Below are 20,303 nucleotides of genomic sequence, written 5' to 3' on the forward strand. Positions count from 1 at the left end.
CCTTCTCTGCCCTCCCAAGCGGGCCAGATGGTTGGTTCTACCATAGGTCCGTCTTGTCTTACACTCTTCTCCCTGTTTCTGCCTTCTTTTCCGTCCCAAGCGGGCCAGATGGTTGGTTCTACCATAGGTCTGTCTTGTCTTACACTCTTCTCCCTGTTCTGCCTTCTCTCCCTCCCAAGCAGGCCAGATGGTTGGTTCTACCATAGGTCCGTCTTGTCTTCCTCTCTCATCCCTGTTTCTGCCTTATCTCTCCTCCCAAGCGGGCAAGATGGTTGGTTCTACCATAGGTCCGTCTTGTCTTGCAATCTTCTCCCTGCTTCCGCCTTCTCTTCCCTCCCAAGCGGGCCAGATGGTTGGTTCTACCATAGGTCCGTCTTGTCTTACAATCTTCTCCCTGCTTCCGCCTTCTCTGCCCTCCCAAGCGGGCCAGATGGTTGGTTCTACCATAGGTCTGTCTTGTCTTACACTCTTCTCCCTGTTCTGCCTTCTCTCCCTCCCAAGCAGGCCAGATGGTTGGTTCTACCATAGGTCCGTCTTGTCTTCCTCTCTCATCCCTGTTTCTGCCTTATCTCTCCTCCCAAGCGGGCCAGATGGTTGGTTCTACCATAGGTCCGTCTTGTCTTGCAATCTTCTCCCTGCTTCCGCCTTCTCTTCCCTCCCAAGCGGGCCAGATGGTTGGTTCTACCATAGGTCCGTCTTGTCTTCCTCTCTCATCCCTGTTTCTGCCTTATCTCTCCTCCCAAGCGGGCCAGATGGTTGGTTCTACCATAGGTTCGTCTTGTCTTGCAATCTTCTCCCTGCTTCTGCCTTCTCTTCCCTCCCAAGCGGGCCAGATGGTTGGTTCTACCATAGGTCCGTCTTGTCTTGCAATCTTCTCCCTGCTTCCGCCTTCTCTTCCCTCCCAAGCGGGCCAGATGGTTGGTTCTACCATAGGTCCGTCTTGTCTTACAATCTTCTCCCTGCTTCTGCCTTCTCTGCCCTCCCAAGCGGGCCAGATGGTTGGTTCTACCATAGGTCTGTCTTGTCTTACACTCTTCTCCCTGTTTCTGCCTTCTCTCTCCTCCCAAGCGTGCCAGATGGTTGGTTCTACCATAGGTCCGTCTTGTCTAACACTCTTCTCCCTGTTTCTGCCTTCTTTCCCGTCCCAAGCGGGCCAGATGGTTGGTTCTACCATAGGTCTGTCTTGTCTTACACTCTTCTCCCTGTTCTGCCTTCTCTCCCTCCCAAGCAGGCCAGATGGTTGGTTCTACCATAGGTCCGTCTTGTCTTCCTCTCTCATCCCTGTTTTCTGCCTTATCTCTCCTCCCAAGCGGGCCAGATGGTTGGTTCTACCATAGGTCCGTCTTGTCTTGCAATCTTCTCCCTGCTTCCGCCTTCTCTTCCCTCCCAAGCGGGACCAGATGGTTGGTTCTACCATAGGTCCGTCTTGTCTTACAATCTTCTCCCTGCTTCCGCCTTCTCTGCCCTCCCAAGCAGGCCAGATGGTTGGTTCTACCATAGGTCTGTCTTGTCTTACACTCTTCTTCCTGTTTCTGCCTTCTCTCCCTCCCAAGCGTGCCAGATGGTTGGTTCTACCATAGGTCCGTCTTGTCTTCCTCTCTCATTACTGTTTCTGCCTTCTCTCCTCCCAAGCGGGCCAGATGGTTGGTTCTACCATAGGTCCGTCTTGTCTTACACTCTTCTCCCTGTTTCTGCCTTCTCTCCCTCCCAAGCAGGCCAGATGGTTGATTCTACCATAGGTCCGTCTTGTCTTACACTCTTCTGCCTGTTTCTGCCTTATCTCCTCCAAAGCGGGCCAGATGGTTGGTTCTACCATTTTGCAAACCCTGGTGATGTTTCTTACACTAAATGTCTTGAACTACTAAATATGCATTTATTTTCATTCTTTTAGCTTGTTTAGTACATTGCAACCTTGAATACAGGTCTTTGGTATCTTTAATACTGTAATTAAACCAGTTTGTACTTTTAGTGTACAGAGCATAACTCAAACAGTAATCACTGAAGTCTGAAGTACCAGTATAATGTAAATACATGTATAAATGCACTTCGTTACACATTTTCATGTAAATATTTTGACAAGCTCATGCATCATTGATCATTACTTGACACAGATTGTTCTTTATTTTGAACTCTCATTTGATTGGCTATAGAGGTATTCCCCATAGTGACATCATTTGACACTGGTCTGGAGTGTCTTGTATCATTGGTTGACTAAATCAACTGACCATTGACCTATTTCTTAAGTTGGGAGAATTAAGCTTCAAAGCACATGTTCTGATGGGACATAATAAAGAAGAAATTGGATAAGAGAAGTTAGTTTGCATTGAAATTAAATCTTTAGTTCTTCTTTAAACAAGAATACTTGAACAATTATTGCATATGATAATGCTATTTAGTTGAAGTATGATACTTTATGAGTTAGACAGTACAAACAAAAACAAAATTATTATAAATAATTTTATTACTATAAGATTGTGTCTCTTAAGATGGAAATGATATTTAACTGATTTTTCTTGACATGGACTTGTAGTAATTAAGGTTAATTTAAATAAAACTAATTAAATAATTTAATTAAACAATTTTCATTCAGATTGCATTGATATTGAAAGCAAGTAGAAATTAATAATAGTTAAATCAGTATTTTAATGTTAGTAAATAGAATTAATTAGAACAATTAGTATTAAGACTATGTGTTACATGATAGTTGTTAAAAAGACTTATTGTAGTTGTGTGCGGTCAAGTTCACATATCTGAACTTTGCATTTGAATTGTTTTCTGAATTAAATATTCATTTTATTTTAGTTACTCTTTAATTGATAATTTCAAATTGATTTAGTTGATATCAATTAATTTGAAAGCAGTGTCACTTATTTTGACTTGTTGTTTAATTTGAACAATTTGGTAGCAGTTAATACCTTTGGTTAACAATTGTGTTTTTTTTGTGTGTATTGATTTCTACATTTGCATACATTGTAGTAGATACTTGTTAACTTCAGTTAAGTTAAAATTTAGTGAAGCTTAGTACATTATTTAAGTGAACTTAGTGCATTATTTTAGTGAACTTAGTGCATTATTTAAGTGAACTAAGTGATTTATTTAAGTGAACTTAGTACATTATTTAAGTGAACTTGGTACATAATTTAAGTGAACTTAGTGCATTAGTTAAGTGAAACAAAGTGTATTAATTAAGTGAAACTTATTATTAAATTGAAGTTAGTGCATTAGTTAAATAAAACATAGTGCATTAATTAATTGAAATTAGTGCATTAATACAATAAAACTCAGTGCATTATTTAATAGAACTTAAGTGCATTAATTAAGTAAAACTTTTTGCATATCCTGAGTACATTGTGTATTGAAATAGATGATGATCTAATAATGTTTTTTTTTCAGATTTATGTTTGAATTCTCATTTAAATTTTATTTTAATTAATCTCAAAGGTTAAATGTTTTAATTATTTCAGTGAATGCACTGATAGTTTTAAGTGAGTTAGATTGATTAGATAGAAGTGTTTATGTGTATTTAAGCTGTTTGCAAGTAGAATTTGTGAATTTATGATCAACACTAATCTTTTAACTGTTTCAGACATTATGAACATTGAATGTGCCAGTGGTTCTAGATTGCCATACTCTGGTTACATTGAAGTTGAACGAGATACAACAGATGGTGTCCCAGATACTGGACAGCAACCAGCTTTATTTCTTATTTCACCTGATACAACATTTTCAGAAACAACACCAATTATCATCGGTACTAATATACTTTGCGAATTTCAGAAGCTGTGCCAGAATAAACATGGAAACCGATACCTACAGACGGCAAAATTAACATATCCTTGGTTTACTTCTTTCAGAACTTTAACACACCGAGACAGATGTCATCATATGACACACACTGACCAGTTGTTACACTTGACTTAGTTTAAACCAGTTTATTCAAGTGACACTTTCCCTCTATTTTTATGCCCCCCTTCGAAGAAGAGGGGGTATATTGCTTTGCTCATGTCGGTCGGTCTGTCTGTCGGTCGGTCTGTCGGTCCGTCCTTCAGGTGGTTGTCAGATGATAACTCAAGAACGCTTTGGCCTATGATCATGAAACTTCATAGGTAGATTGATCATGACTCGCAGATGACCCCTATTGATTTGAGGTCACTAGGTCAAAGGTCAAGGTCACGGTGACCCGAAATAGTAAAATGGTTTCCGGATGATAACTCAAGAACGAATACGCCTAGGATCATGAAACTTCACTCTTCTGCCTGTTTCTGCCTTATCTCCTCCCAAGCGGGCCAGATGGTTGGTTCTACCATAGGTCCGTCTTGTCTTACAATCTTCTCCCTGCTTCCGCCTTCTCTGCCCTCCCAAGCGGGCCAGATGGTTGGTTCTACCATAGGTCCGTCTTGTCTTACACTCTTCTCCCTGTTTCTGCCTTCTTTCCCGTCCCAAGCGGGCCAGATGGTTGGTTCTACCATAGGTCTGTCTTGTCTTACACTCTTCTCCCTGTTCTGCCTTCTCTCCCTCCCAAGCAGGCCAGATGGTTGGTTCTACCATAGGTCCGTCTTGTCTTCCTCTCTCATCCCTGTTTCTGCCTTATCTCTCCTCCCAAGCGGGCCAGATGGTTGGTTCTACCATAGGTCCGTCTTGTCTTGCAATCTTCTCCCTGCTTCCGCCTTCTCTTCCCTCCCAAGCGGGCCAGATGGTTGGTTCTACCATAGGTCCGTCTTGTCTTCCTCTCTCATCCCTGTTTCTGCCTTATCTCTCCTCCCAAGCGGGCCAGATGGTTGGTTCTACCATAGGTCCGTCTTGTCTTGCAATCTTCTCCCTGCTTCCGCCTTCTCTTCCCTCCCAAGCGGGCCAGATGGTTGGTTCTACCATAGGTCCGTCTTGTCTTGCAATCTTCTCCCTGCTTCCGCCTTCTCTTCCCTCCCAAGCGGGCCAGATGGTTGGTTCTACCATAGGTCCGTCTTGTCTTACAATCTTCTCCCTGCTTCTGCCTTCTCTGCCCTCCCAAGCGGGCCAGATGGTTGGTTCTACCATAGGTCTGTCTTGTCTTACACTCTTCTCCCTGTTTCTTCCTTCTCTCCCTCCCAAGCGTGCCAGATGGTTGGTTCTACCATAGGTCCGTCTTGTCTAACACTCTTCTCCCTGTTTGTGCCTTCTTTCCCGTCCCAAGCGGGCCAGATGGTTGGTTCTACCATAGGTCTGTCTTGTCTTACACTCTTCTCCCTGTTCTGCCTTCTCTCCCTCCCAAGCAGGCCAGATGGTTGGTTCTACCATAGGTCCGTCTTGTCTTCCTCTCTCATCCCTGTTTCTGCCTTATCTCTCCTCCCAAGCGGGCCAGATGGTTGGTTCTACCATAGGTCCGTCTTGTCTTGCAATCTTCTCCCTGCTTCCGCCTTCTCTTCCCTCCCAAGCGGGCCAGATGGTTGGTTCTACCATAGGTCCGTCTTGTCTTACAATCTTCTCCCTGCTTCCGCCTTCTCTGCCCTCCCAAGCGGGCCAGATGGTTGGTTCTACCATAGGTCTGTCTTGTCTTACACTCTTCTCCCTGTTTCTGCCTTCTCTCCCTCCCAAGCGTGCCAGATGGTTGGTTCTACCATAGGTCCGTCTTGTCTTCCTCTCTCATTACTGTTTCTGCCTTCTCTCCTCCCAAGCGGGCCAGATGGTTGGTTCTACCATAGGTCCGTCTTGTCTTACACTCTTCTCCCTGTTTCTGCCTTCTCTCCCTCCCAAGCAGGCCAGATGGTTGATTCTACCATAGGTCCGTCTTGTCTTACACTCTTCTGCCTGTTTCTGCCTTATCTCCTCCAAAGCGGGCCAGATGGTTGGTTCTACCATTTTGCAAACCCTGGTGATGTTTCTTACACTAAATGTCTTGAACTACTAAATATGCATTTATTTTCATTCTTTTAGCTTGTTTAGTACATTGCAACCTTGAATACAGGTCTTTGGTATCTTTAATACTGTAATTAAACCAGTTTGTACTTTTAGTGTACAGAGCATAACTCAAACAGTAATCACTGAAGTCTGAAGTACCAGTATAATGTAAATACATGTATAAATGCACTTCGTTACACATTTTCATGTAAATATTTTGACAAGCTCATGCATCATTGATCATTACTTGACACAGATTGTTCTTTATTTTGAACTCTCATTTGATTGGCTATAGAGGTATTCCCCATAGTGACATCATTTGACACTGGTCTGGAGTGTCTTGTATCATTGGTTGACTAAATCAACTGACCATTGACCTATTTCTTAAGTTGGGAGAATTAAGCTTCAAAGCACATGTTCTGATGGGACATAATAAAGAAGAAATTGGATAAGAGAAGTTAGTTTGCATTGAAATTAAATCTTTAGTTCTTCTTTAAACAAGAATACTTGAACAATTATTGCATATGATAATGCTATTTAGTTGAAGTATGATACTTTATGAGTTAGACAGTACAAACAAAAACAAAATTATTATAAATAATTTAATTACTATAAGATTGTGTCTCTTAAGATGGAAATGATATTTAACTGATTTTTCTTGACATGGACTTGTAGTAATTAAGGTTAATTTAAATAAAACTAATTAAATAATTTAATTAAACAATTTTCATTCAGATTGCATTGATATTGAAAGCAAGTAGAAATTAATAATAGTTAAATCAGTATTTTAATGTTAGTAAATAGAATTAATTAGAACAATTAGTATTAAGACTATGTGTTACATGATAGTTGTTAAAAAGACTTATTGTAGTTGTGTGCGGTCAAGTTCACATATCTGAACTTTTGCATTTGAATTGTTTTCTGAATTAAATATTCATTTTATTTTAGTTACTCTTTAATTGATAATTTCAAATTGATTTAGTTGATATCAATTAATTTGAAAGCAGTGTCACTTATTTTGACTTGTTGTTTAATTTGAACAATTTGGTAGCAGTTAATACCTTTGATTAACAATTGTGTTTTTTTTTGTGTGTATTGATTTCTACATTTGCATACATTGTAGTAGATACTTGTTAACTTCAGTTAAGTTAAAATTTAGTGAAGCTTAGTACATTATTTAAGTGAACTTAGTGCATTATTTTAGTGAACTTAGTGCATTATTTAAGTGAACTAAGTGATTTATTTAAGTGAACTTAGTACATTATTTAAGTGAACTTGGTACATAATTTAAGTGAACTTAGTGCATTAGTTAAGTGAAACAAAGTGTATAAATTAAGTGAAACTTATTATTAAATTGAAGTTAGTGCATTAGTTAAATAAAACATAGTGCATTAATTAATTGAAATTAGTGCATTAATACAATAAAACTCAGTGCATTATTTAATAGAACTTAAGTGCATTAATTAAGTAAAACTTTTTGCATATCCTGAGTACATTGTGTATTGAAATAGATGATGAACTAATAATGATTTTTTTTCAGATTTATGTTTGAATTCTCATTTAAATTTTATTTTAATTAATCTCAAAGGTTAAATGTTTTAATTATTTCAGTGAATGCACTGATAGTTTTAAGTGAGTTAGATTGATTAGATAGAAGTGTTTATGTGTATTTAAGCTGTTTGCAAGTAGAATTTGTGAATTTATGATCAACACTAATCTTTTAACTGTTTCAGACATTATGAACATTGAATGTGCCAGTGGTTCTAGATTGCCATACTCTGGTTACATTGAAGTTGAACGAGATACAACAGATGGTGTCCTAGATACTGGACAGCAACCAGCTTTATTTCTTATTTCACCTGATACAACATTTTCAGAAACAACACCAATTATCATCGGTACTAATATACTTTGCGAATTTCAGAAGCTGTGCCAGAATAAACATGGAAACCGATACCTACAGACGGCAAAATTAACATATCCTTGGTTTACTTCTTTCAGAACTTTAACACACCGAGACAGATGTCATCATATGACACACACTGACCAGTTGTTACACTTGACTTAGTTTAAACCAGTTTATTCAAGTGACACTTTCCCTCTATTTTTATGCCCCCCTTCGAAGAAGAGGGGGTATATTGCTTTGCTCATGTCGGTCGGTCTGTCTGTCGGTCGGTCTGTCGGTCCGTCCTTCAGGTGGTTGTCAGATGATAACTCAAGAACGCTTTGGCCTATGATCATGAAACTTCATAGGTAGATTGATCATGACTCGCAGATGACCCCTATTGATTTGAGGTCACTAGGTCAAAGGTCAAGGTCACGGTGACCCGAAATAGTAAAATGGTTTCCGGATGATAACTCAAGAACGAATACGCCTAGGATCATGAAACTTCACTCTTCTGCCTGTTTCTGCCTTATCTCCTCCCAAGCGGGCCAGATGGTTGGTTCTACCATAGGTCCGTCTTGTCTTACAATCTTCTCCCTGCTTCCGCCTTCTCTGCCCTCCCAAGCGGGCCAGATGGTTGGTTCTACCATAGGTCCGTCTTGTCTTACACTCTTCTCCCTGTTTCTGCCTTCTTTCCCGTCCCAAGCGGGCCAGATGGTTGGTTCTACCATAGGTCTGTCTTGTCTTACACTCTTCTCCCTGTTCTGCCTTCTCTCCCTCCCAAGCAGGCCAGATGGTTGGTTCTACCATAGGTCCGTCTTGTCTTCCTCTCTCATCCCTGTTTCTGCCTTATCTCTCCTCCCAAGCGGGCCAGATGGTTGGTTCTACCATAGGTCCGTCTTGTCTTGCAATCTTCTCCCTGCTTCCGCCTTCTCTTCCCTCCCAAGCGGGCCAGATGGTTGGTTCTACCATAGGTCCGTCTTGTCTTCCTCTCTCATCCCTGTTTCTGCCTTATCTCTCCTCCCAAGCGGGCCAGATGGTTGGTTCTACCATAGGTCCGTCTTGTCTTGCAATCTTCTCCCTGCTTCCGCCTTCTCTTCCCTCCCAAGCGGGCCAGATGGTTGGTTCTACCATAGGTCCGTCTTGTCTTGCAATCTTCTCCCTGCTTCCGCCTTCTCTTCCCTCCCAAGCGGGCCAGATGGTTGGTTCTACCATAGGTCCGTCTTGTCTTACAATCTTCTCCCTGCTTCTGCCTTCTCTGCCCTCCCAAGCGGGCCAGATGGTTGGTTCTACCATAGGTCTGTCTTGTCTTACACTCTTCTCCCTGTTTCTTCCTTCTCTCCCTCCCAAGCGTGCCAGATGGTTGGTTCTACCATAGGTCCGTCTTGTCTAACACTCTTCTCCCTGTTTCTGCCTTCTTTCCCGTCCCAAGCGGGCCAGATGGTTGGTTCTACCATAGGTCTGTCTTGTCTTACACTCTTCTCCCTGTTCTGCCTTCTCTCCCTCCCAAGCAGGCCAGATGGTTGGTTCTACCATAGGTCCGTCTTGTCTTCCTCTCTCATCCCTGTTTCTGCCTTATCTCTCCTCCCAAGCGGGCCAGATGGTTGGTTCTACCATAGGTCCGTCTTGTCTTGCAATCTTCTCCCTGCTTCCGCCTTCTCTTCCCTCCCAAGCGGGCCAGATGGTTGGTTCTACCATAGGTCCGTCTTGTCTTACAATCTTCTCCCTGCTTCCGCCTTCTCTGCCCTCCCAAGCGGGCCAGATGGTTGGTTCTACCATAGGTCTGTCTTGTCTTACACTCTTCTCCCTGTTTCTGCCTTCTCTCCCTCCCAAGCGTGCCAGATGGTTGGTTCTACCATAGGTCCGTCTTGTCTTCCTCTCTCATTACTGTTTCTGCCTTCTCTCCTCCCAAGCGGGCCAGATGGTTGGTTCTACCATAGGTCCGTCTTGTCTTACACTCTTCTCCCTGTTTCTGCCTTCTCTCCCTCCCAAGCAGGCCAGATGGTTGATTCTACCATAGGTCCGTCTTGTCTTACACTCTTCTGCCTGTTTCTGCCTTATCTCCTCCAAAGCGGGCCAGATGGTTGGTTCTACCATTTTGCAAACCCTGGTGATGTTTCTTACACTAAATGTCTTGAACTACTAAATATGCATTTATTTTCATTCTTTTAGCTTGTTTAGTACATTGCAACCTTGAATACAGGTCTTTGGTATCTTTAATACTGTAATTAAACCAGTTTGTACTTTTAGTGTACAGAGCATAACTCAAACAGTAATCACTGAAGTCTGAAGTACCAGTATAATGTAAATACATGTATAAATGCACTTCGTTACACATTTTCATGTAAATATTTTGACAAGCTCATGCATCATTGATCATTACTTGACACAGATTGTTCTTTATTTTGAACTCTCATTTGATTGGCTATAGAGGTATTCCCCATAGTGACATCATTTGACACTGGTCCTGGAGTGTCTTGTATCATTGGTTGACTAAATCAACTGACCATTGACCTATTTCTTAAGTTGGGAGAATTAAGCTTCAAAGCACATGTTCTGATGGGACATAATAAAGAAGAAATTGGATAAGAGAAGTTAGTTTGCATTGAAATTAAATCTTTAGTTCTTCTTTAAACAAGAATACTTGAACAATTATTGCATATGATAATGCTATTTAGTTGAAGTATGATACTTTATGAGTTAGACAGTACAAACAAAAACAAAATTATTATAAATAATTTTATTACTATAAGATTGTGTCTCTTAAGATGGAAATGATATTTAACTGATTTTTCTTGACATGGACTTGTAGTAATTAAGGTTAATTTAAATAAAACTAATTAAATAATTTAATTAAACAATTTTCATTCAGATTGCATTGATATTGAAAGCAAGTAGAAATTAATAATAGTTAAATCAGTATTTTAATGTTAGTAAATAGAATTAATTAGAACAATTAGTATTAAGACTATGTGTTACATGATAGTTGTTAAAAAGACTTATTGTAGTTGTGTGCGGTCAAGTTCACATATCTGAACTTTTGCATTTGAATTGTTTTCTGAATTAAATATTCATTTTATTTTAGTTACTCTTTAATTGATAATTTCAAATTGATTTAGTTGATATCAATTAATTTGAAAGCAGTGTCACTTATTTTGACTTGTTGTTTAATTTGAACAATTTGGTAGCAGTTAATACCTTTGGTTAACAATTGTGTTTTTTTTGTGTGTATTGATTTCTACATTTGCATACATTGTAGTAGATACTTGTTAACTTCAGTAAAGTTAAAATTTAGTGAAGCTTAGTACATTATTTAAGTGAACTTAGTGCATTATTTTAGTGAACTTAGTGCATTATTTAAGTGAACTAAGTGATTTATTTAAGTGAACTTAGTACATTATTTAAGTGAACTTGGTACATAATTTAAGTGAACTTAGTGCATTAGTTAAGTGAAACAAAGTGTATAAATTAAGTGAAACTTATTATTAAATTGAAGTTAGTGCATTAGTTAAATAAAACATAGTGCATTAATTAATTGAAATTAGTGCATTAATACAATAAAACTCAGTGCATTATTTAATAGAACTTAAGTGCATTAATTAAGTAAAACTTTTTGCATATCCTGAGTACATTGTGTATTGAAATAGATGATGAACTAATAATGATTTTTTTTCAGATTTATGTTTGAATTCTCATTTAAATTTTATTTTAATTAATCTCAAAGGTTAAATGTTTTAATTATTTCAGTGAATGCACTGATAGTTTTAAGTGAGTTAGATTGATTAGATAGAAGTGTTTATGTGTATTTAAGCTGTTTGCAAGTAGAATTTGTGAATTTATGATCAACACTAATCTTTTAACTGTTTTCAGACATTATGAACATTGAATGTGCCAGTGGTTCTAGATTGCCATACTCTGGTTACATTGAAGTTGAACGAGATACAACAGATGGTGTCCCTAGATACTGGACAGCAACCAGCTTTATTTCTTATTTCACCTGATACAACATTTTCAGAAACAACACCAATTATCATCGGTACTAATATACTTTGCGAATTTCAGAAGCTGTGCCAGAATAAACATGGAAACCGATACCTACAGACGGCAAAATTAACATATCCTTGGTTTACTTCTTTCAGAACTTTAACACACCGAGACAGATGTCATCATATGACACACACTGACCAGTTGTTACACTTGACTGAGTTTAAACCAGTTTATTCAAGTGACACTTTCCCTCTATTTTTATGCCCCCCTTCGAAGAAGAGGGGGTATATTGCTTTGCTCATGTCGGTCGGTCTGTCTGTCGGTCGGTCTGTCGGTCCGTCCTTCAGGTGGTTGTCAGATGATAACTCAAGAACGCTTTGGCCTATGATCATGAAACTTCATAGGTAGATTGATCATGACTCGCAGATGACCCCTATTGATTTGAGGTCACTAGGTCAAAGGTCAAGGTCACGGTGACCCGAAATAGTAAAATGGTTTCCGGATGATAACTCAAGAACGAATACGCCTAGGATCATGAAACTTCACTCTTCTGCCTGTTTTCTGCCTTATCTCCTCCCAAGCGGGCCAGATGGTTGGTTCTACCATAGGTCCGTCTTGTCTTACAATCTTCTCCCTGCTTCCGCCTTCTCTGCCCTCCCAAGCGGGCCAGATGGTTGGTTCTACATAGGTCTGTCTTGTCTTACACTCTTCTCCCTGTTCTGCCTTCTCTCCCTCCCAAGCAGGCCAGATGGTTGGTTCTACCATAGGTCCGTCTTGTCTTCCTCTCTCATCCCTGTTTCTGCCTTATCTCTCCTCCCAAGCGGGCCAGATGGTTGGTTCTACCATAGGTCCGTCTTGTCTTGCAATCTTCTCCCTGCTTCCGCCTTCTCTTCCCTCCCAAGCGGGCCAGATGGTTGGTTCTACCATAGGTCCGTCTTGTCTTCCTCTCTCATCCCTGTTTCTGCCTTATCTCTCCTCCCAAGCGGGCCAGATGGTTGGTTCTACCATAGGTCCGTCTTGTCTTGCAATCTTCTCCCTGCTTCCGCCTTCTCTTCCCTCCCAAGCGGGCCAGATGGTTGGTTCTACCATAGGTCCGTCTTGTCTTGCAATCTTCTCCCTGCTTCCGCCTTCTCTTCCCTCCCAAGCGGGCCAGATGGTTGGTTCTACCATAGGTCCGTCTTGTCTTACAATCTTCTCCCTGCTTCTGCCTTCTCTGCCCTCCCAAGCGGGCCAGATGGTTGGTTCTACCATAGGTCTGTCTTGTCTTACACTCTTCTCCCTGTTTCTTCCTTCTCTCCCTCCCAAGCGTGCCAGATGGTTGGTTCTACCATAGGTCCGTCTTGTCTAACACTCTTCTCCCTGTTTGTGCCTTCTTTCCCGTCCCAAGCGGGCCAGATGGTTGGTTCTACCATAGGTCTGTCTTGTCTTACACTCTTCTCCCTGTTCTGCCTTCTCTCCCTCCCAAGCAGGCCAGATGGTTGGTTCTACCATAGGTCCGTCTTGTCTTCCTCTCTCATCCCTGTTTCTGCCTTATCTCTCCTCCCAAGCGGGCCAGATGGTTGGTTCTACCATAGGTCCGTCTTGTCTTGCAATCTTCTCCCTGCTTCCGCCTTCTCTTCCCTCCCAAGCGGGCCAGATGGTTGGTTCTACCATAGGTCCGTCTTGTCTTACAATCTTCTCCCTGCTTCCGCCTTCTCTGCCCTCCCAAGCGGGCCAGATGGTTGGTTCTACCATAGGTCTGTCTTGTCTTACACTCTTCTCCCTGTTTCTGCCTTCTCTCCCTCCCAAGCGTGCCAGATGGTTGGTTCTAACCATAGGTCCGTCTTGTCTTCCTCTCTCATTACTGTTTTCTTCTGCCTTCTCTCCTCCCAAGCGGGCCAGATGGTTGGTTCTACCATAGTTCCGTCTTGTCTTACACTCTCTCCCTGTTTCTGCCTTCTCTCCCCTCCCAATGCAGGCAAGATGGTTGATTCAACATAGGTCCGTCTTGTCTTACACTCTTCTGCCTGTTTCTGCCTTATCTCCTCCAAAGCGGGCCAGATGGTTGGTTCCTACCATTTTGCAAACCCTGGTGATGTTTCTTACACTAAATGTCTTGAACTACTAAATATGCATTTATTTTCATTCTTTTAGCTTGTTTAGTACATTGCAACCTTGAATACAGGTCTTTGGTATCTTTAATACTGTAATTAAACCAGTTTGTACTTTTAGTGTGCAGAGCATAACTCAAACAGTAATCACTGAAGTCTGAAGTACCAGTATAATGTAAATACATGTATAAATGCACTTCGTTACACATTTTCATGTAAATATTTTGACAAGCTCATGCATCATTGATCATTACTTGACACAGATTGTTCTTTATTTTGAACTCTCATTTGATTGGCTATAGAGGTATCCCCATAGTGACATCATTTGACACTGGTCCTGGAGTGTCTTGTATCATTGGTTGACTAAATCAACTGACCATTGACCTATTTCTTAAGTTGGGAGAATTAAGCTTCAAAGCACATGTTCTGATGGGACATAATAAAGAAGAAATTTGATAAGAGAAGTTAGTTTGCATTGAAATTAAATCTTTAGTTCTTCTTTAAACAAGAATACTTGAACAATTATTGCATATGATAATGCTATTTAGTTGAAGTATGATACTTTATGAGTTAGACAGTACAAACAAAAACAAAATTATTATAAATAATTTTATTACTATAAGATTGTGTCTCTTAAGATGGAAATGATATTTAACTGATTTTTCTTGACATGGACTTGTAGTAATTAAGGTTAATTTAAATAAAACTAATTAAATAATTTAATTAAACAATTTTCATTCAGATTGCATTGATATTGAAAGCAAGTAGAAATTAATAATAGTTAAATCAGTATTTTAATGTTAGTAACTAGAATTAATTAGAACAATTAGTATTAAGACTATGTGTTACATGATAGTTGTTAAAAAGACTTATTGTAGTTGTGTGCGGTCAAGTTCACATATCTGAACTTGCATTTGAATTGTTTTCTGAATTAAATATTCATTTTATTTTAGTTACTCTTTAATTGATAATTTCAAATTGATTTAGTTGATATCAATTAATTTGAAAGCAGTGTCACTTATTTTGACTTGTTGTTTAATTTGAACAATTGGTAGCAGTTAATACCTTTGGTTAACAATTGTGTTTTTTTTGTGTGTATGATTTCTACATTTGCATACATTGTAGTAGATACTTGTTAACTTCAGTTAAGTTAAATTTAGTGAAGCTTAGTACATTATTTAAGTGAACTTAGTGCATTATTTTAGTGAACTTAGTGCATTATTTAAGTGAACTAAGTGATTTATTTAAGTGAACTTAGTACATTATTTAAGTGAACTTGGTACATAATTTAAGTGAACTTAGTGCATTAGTTAAGTGAAACAAAGTGTATTCTTAAGTGAAACTTATTATTAAATTGAAGTTAGTGCATTAGTTAAATAAAACATAGTGCATTAATTAATTGAAATTAGTGCATTAATACAATAAAACTCAGTGCATTATTTAATAGAACTTAAGTGCATTAATTAAGTAAAACTTTTTGCATATCCTGAGTACATTGTGTATTGAAATAGATGATGAACTAATAATGTTTTTTTTTCAGATTTATGTTTGAATTCTCATTTAAATTTTATTTTAATTAATCTCAAAGGTTAAATGTTTTAATTATTTCAGTGAATGCACTGATAGTTTTAAGTGAGTTAGATTGATTAGATAGAAGTGTTTATGTGTATTTAAGCTGTTTGCAAGTAGAATTTGTGAATTTTGATCAACTAATCTTTTAACTGTTTCAGACATTATGAACATTGAATGTGCCAGTGGTTCTAGATTGCCATACTCTGGTTACATTGAAGTTGAACGAGATACAACAGAGGTGTCCAGATACTGGACAGCAACCAGCTTTATTTCTTATTTCACCTGATACAACTTTTCAGAAAAACACCAATTATCATCGGTACTAATATACTTTGCGAATTTCAGAAGCTGTGCCAGAATAAACATGGAAACCGATACCTACAGACGGCAAAATTAACATATCCTTGGTTCTTCTTTCAGAACTTTCACACCGAGACAGATGTCATCATATGACACACACTGACCAGTTGTTACACTTGACTTAGTTTAAACCAGTTTATTCAAGTGACACTTTCCCTCTATTTTTATGCCCCCCTTCGAAGAAGAGGGGGTATATTTGGTTTGCTCATGTCGGTCGGTCTGTCTGTCGGTCGGTCTGTCTCCTCCTTCAGGTGGTTGTCAGATGATAACTCAAGAACGCTTTGGCCTATGATCATGAAACTTCATAGGTAGATTGATCATGACTCGCAGATGACCCCTATTGTTTGAGGTCACTAGGTCAAAGGTCAAGGTCACGGTGACCCGAAATAGTTGGTTTCTGATAACTCAAGAACGCATACGCCTAGGTCATCTTGTCTTCACTCTTCTCCCTGTTTCTGCCTTATCTCCCTCCCAAGCGGGCCAGATGGTTGGTTCTACCATAGGTCCGTCTTGTCTTACAATCTTCTCCCTGCTTCCGCCTTCTCTGCCCTCCCAAGCGGGCCAGATGGTTGGTTCTACCATAGGTCCGTCTTGTCTTACCTCTCATCCCTGTTTCTGCCTTATTTCCTCCCAAGCGGGCCAGATGGTTGGTTCTACCATAGGTCTGTCTTGTCTTGCAATCTTCTCCCTGCTTCCGCCTTCTCTCCCTCCCAAGCGGGCCAGAGTGGTTGGTTCTCTACCATTAGGTCCGTCTTGTCTTACAATCTTCTCCTGCTTCTGTCTTCTCTTCCCTCCCAAGCGGGCCAAGATGGTTGGTTTCTACCATAGGTCCGTCTTGATCTTACAATCTTTCTCCCTGCTTCCTGTCTTACTCTTCCCTCCACGCGGGCCAGCTGGTTGTTCTACCATAGGTCTGTCTTGTCTTACACTCTTCTCCCTTTCTGCCTTTCTGCTTCTCCCTCCCAAGCGTTGCCAGATGGGGTTGGTTCTTACCATAGGTCCGTACTTGTCTTCGCTTCTCCCATTACTGTTTCTGCCTTGTCTCCCTCCCAAGCGGGCCAGATGGGTTGTTTCTACCATCGGTCTGTTCTGTCTTACACTCTTCTCCCTGTTTCTGCCTAATCTCTCCTCCAAGCAGGCCAGATGGTTGGTTCTACCATAGGTCTGTCTTTTCTACATTCTTCTGCCTGTTTTGCCTTATCTCCTCCCAAAGGCGGGCCAGATGGTTGGTTCTACCATAGGTCCGTCTTGTCTTACTCTCTCATCCCTGTTTTCTGCCTTCTCTCCCATCCCAAGCGGGCCAGATGGTTGGTTTCTACCTTAGGTCCATCTTTTCTTACACTCTTCTCACTGCTTTCCCCTTTTCTCCTCTCCAAAGCAGGCCAGATGGTTGGTTCTACCATAGGTCCATCTTGTCTTACACTCTTCTCCCTGTTCCTTCCCAAGCAGGCCAGATGGTTGGTTCTACCATAGGTCTGTCTTGTCTTACTCTCTCATCCCTGTTTCTGCCTTCTCTTCCATCCCAAGTTGGCCAGATGGTTGGTTCTACCATAGGTCCATCTTGTCTTACACTCTTCTCACTGCTTTCCCCTTTTCTCCTCTTCCAAGCAGGCCAGATGGTTGGTTCTACCATAGGTCCGTCTTGTCTTACACTCTTCTCCCTGTTCTTTCCCAAGAGAGCCAGATGGTTGGTTCTTCCATAGGTCTGTCTTGTCTTACTCTCACATCCCTGTTTCTGCCTTTTCTCCCCTCCCAAGTGGGCCAGATGGTTGGTTCTACCATAGGTCCGTCTTAGTCTTACTCTCTCATCCCTGTTTCTGCCTTCTCTCCCTCCCAAGCGGGCCAGATGGTTGGTTCTACCATAGGTCTGTCATGTCTTACTCTCTCATCCCTGTTTCTGCCTTCTCTTCCATCCCAAGCGGGCCAGATGGTTGGTTCTACCATAGGTCTGTCATGTCTTACTCTCTTCTCACTGCTTTCCACTTTTCTCCTATCCAAAGCAGGCCAGATGGTTGGTTCTACCATAGGTCCGTCTTGTCTTACACTCTTCTCACTGCTTTCCCCTTTTCTCCTCTCCAAAGCAGGCCAGATGGTTGGTTTTACCATAGGTCCGTCTTGTCTTACTCTCGCATCCCTGTTTCTGCCTTCTGTCCCCTCCCAAGTGGGCCAGATGGTTGGTTCTACCATAGGTCCGTCTTGTCTTACTCTCTCATCCCTGTTTCTGCTTTCTCTCCCTCCCAAGCAGGCCAGATGGTTGGTTCTACCATAGGTCTGTCTTGTCTTATTCTCTCATCCCTGTTTCTGCCTTCTCTCCCATCCCAAGCGAGCCAGATGGTTGGTTCTACCATAGGTGCATCTCGTTTTACACTCTTCTCACTGCTTTCCCCTTTTCTCCTCTTCCAAGCAGGCCAGATGGTTGGTTCTACCATAGGTCCATCTTGTCTTACACTCTTCTCCCTGTTCCTTCCCAAGCAGGCCAGATGGTTGGTTCTACCATAGGTCTGTCTTGTCTTACTCTCTCATCCCTGTTTCTGCCTTCTCTCCCATCCCAAGCGGGCCAGATGGTTGGTTCTACCATATGTCCATCTTGTCTTACACTCTTCTCACTGCTTTCCCCTTTTCTCCTCTCCAAAGCAGGCCAGATGGTTGGTTCTACCATAGGTCCGTCTTGTCTTACACTCTCATCCCTGTTTTTGCCTTCTCTTCCCTCCCAAGTGGGCCAGATGGTTGGTTCTACCATAGGTCCGTCTTGTCTTACTCTCTCATCCCTGTTTCTGCCTTCTTTTCCCTCCCAAGTGGGCCAGATGGTTGGTTCTACCATAGGTCCGTCTTGTCTAGCTATCTCATCCCTGTTTCTGCCTTCTCTCCCATATCAAGCGGGCCAGATGGTTGGTTTTACCATAGGTCCATCTTGTCTTACACTCTTCTCCCTGTTTCTGCCTTCTCTCTCTCCCAAGCGGGCCAGATGGTTGGTTCTACCATAGGTCTGTCTTGTCTTACTCTCTCATCCCTGTTTCTGCCTTCTCTCCCATCCCAAGGGGGCCAGATGGTTGGTTCTACCATAGGTCCTGCAGATGTTAGCGTGGCAGGACTGGCTGTTCTCAATGGCATATGTGTACCACCAGACCCAGCACAGGGTGACAGAGATGGTGATGACGCTCTTCCGTATGCTGCTCCACCATGCCATGAAGTTTGAGTACGGCGGCTGGAGGGTCTGGATTGACATACTCCTTATCCTGCACTCCAAGTTGTGCAACCGGCAATGGGAACAGCTCATTCAACCTCGCTATGAGAAAAAGGGGCTTGTTGCACATGTGTTGTCTCATATTAGCCTGTGCAGTCAACACAAGACAATCAGGGATTACACTTTCCGCTTACACTAGATGCTTGTTTAGGAGAGACTTCCTTTTAATGAAAAAATAACAAAATCAATAACAGTGGAAAGTGTTTTCACTGATTAGCCTGTGCAGAATGCATATGCTAATCTGGGATGACACTTTACAAACATGCATTAAGCACTCTTTAACCATAGCGTGGCTCCATTGTTTTGAAATATCATGCTTTTGTGGAGTTAAAAACTTTGGTTATCTGTGGTTGTACGTAATCATGGAGCTAGACTTAGTTTACCAACATGTCTGCAGGAGTTAAGGAATATTTGCACTGAATGTGTGTGCGTTTTTTGAGCTCATATCATGTTTAGGAGGATTTGTTTTGTTTTTCGTCCATCATCAGTTGTGACTTGTCCCAATTTTTTAACATTTTTGAGGTCTGGTGGGATCAAAAACTAGTAAATGAGATCAAATTGAAGAATTAGCCGGTAAACTCAGCAAAACTTCTATTGTCAGACTATTTTTATTGTCCCCTACAGGTTGTCTCCGGAGGGGAAATATGGTTTGCGCTCTGTCAGTCAGTCACACTTTTCTGGATCCTGCGATAATTTTTAATATTTTTTCATGAAATTTGAAAGAGGGATAAATTGCAATATGGAAACTATGCAAGTCATGTCATTTTGTTCTTACGTCAAACATTCTGGTTGCTATGGCAACAAATAGACTAGAAATACTGCTGAAAATGGTGGTTTTCTCGATCCTGCTATAACTTTAAAAGTTCTTCATATTTTAACATGCAACTTAAAACATGGATATATTGCAATATGGATATTATGAAGGTCATTTCATTTTGTTCCAAAGTCAAAAATTCTGGTTGGGCAACAAATATAAAAAAATAAAGTCTGACAATGGTGGAGCCGGTAGGGGACATGTTCTGATTTGCAATACTCTTGTTGCTTTTAATACTGTCTAGGCATTGAGGATAATTTTTGGGCTAAAAGCAGACATTTTTGCATGAATATCAATTACACTTCATGTATTGTTTGAATGTAGGTTGCTTATGAGGATTTCAAGCTTCACATGGCCAAGATGTTGTAGCAGTATGAACGACAGGGTGGACGACAATGCAGACATGAACGCGAAAAACAAGCGACCAATAAGCATAATATCTGGAGTGTCCGACGCAGATTGAACAAACCTCTGCCA

At 40.9% G+C, this 20,303-nt stretch overlaps 1 protein-coding gene across 1 annotated transcript in view; it reads left to right on the forward strand.

The window, feature by feature from the left end:
- LOC127865074 (E3 ubiquitin-protein ligase UBR4-like) overlaps positions 1 to 20,303 on the forward strand; it is a 171,075-nt gene that overhangs the window by 940 nt on the left and 149,832 nt on the right. The window contains exons 2-4 of the mRNA XM_052404953.1: positions 369 to 771; positions 853 to 1,014; positions 5,520 to 6,318. Of these exons, the coding sequence (XP_052260913.1) occupies positions 369 to 771; positions 853 to 1,014; positions 5,520 to 5,910 (956 nt within the window). The 3' untranslated portion in view covers positions 5,911 to 6,318. Of the gene's footprint in view, positions 1 to 368; positions 772 to 852; positions 1,015 to 5,519 lie in introns of the transcript that reaches the window.

This window comes from Dreissena polymorpha, chromosome 1 (assembly GCF_020536995.1).
Source record: "Dreissena polymorpha isolate Duluth1 chromosome 1, UMN_Dpol_1.0, whole genome shotgun sequence".
Lineage (NCBI taxonomy): Eukaryota > Metazoa > Mollusca > Bivalvia > Myida > Dreissenidae > Dreissena > Dreissena polymorpha.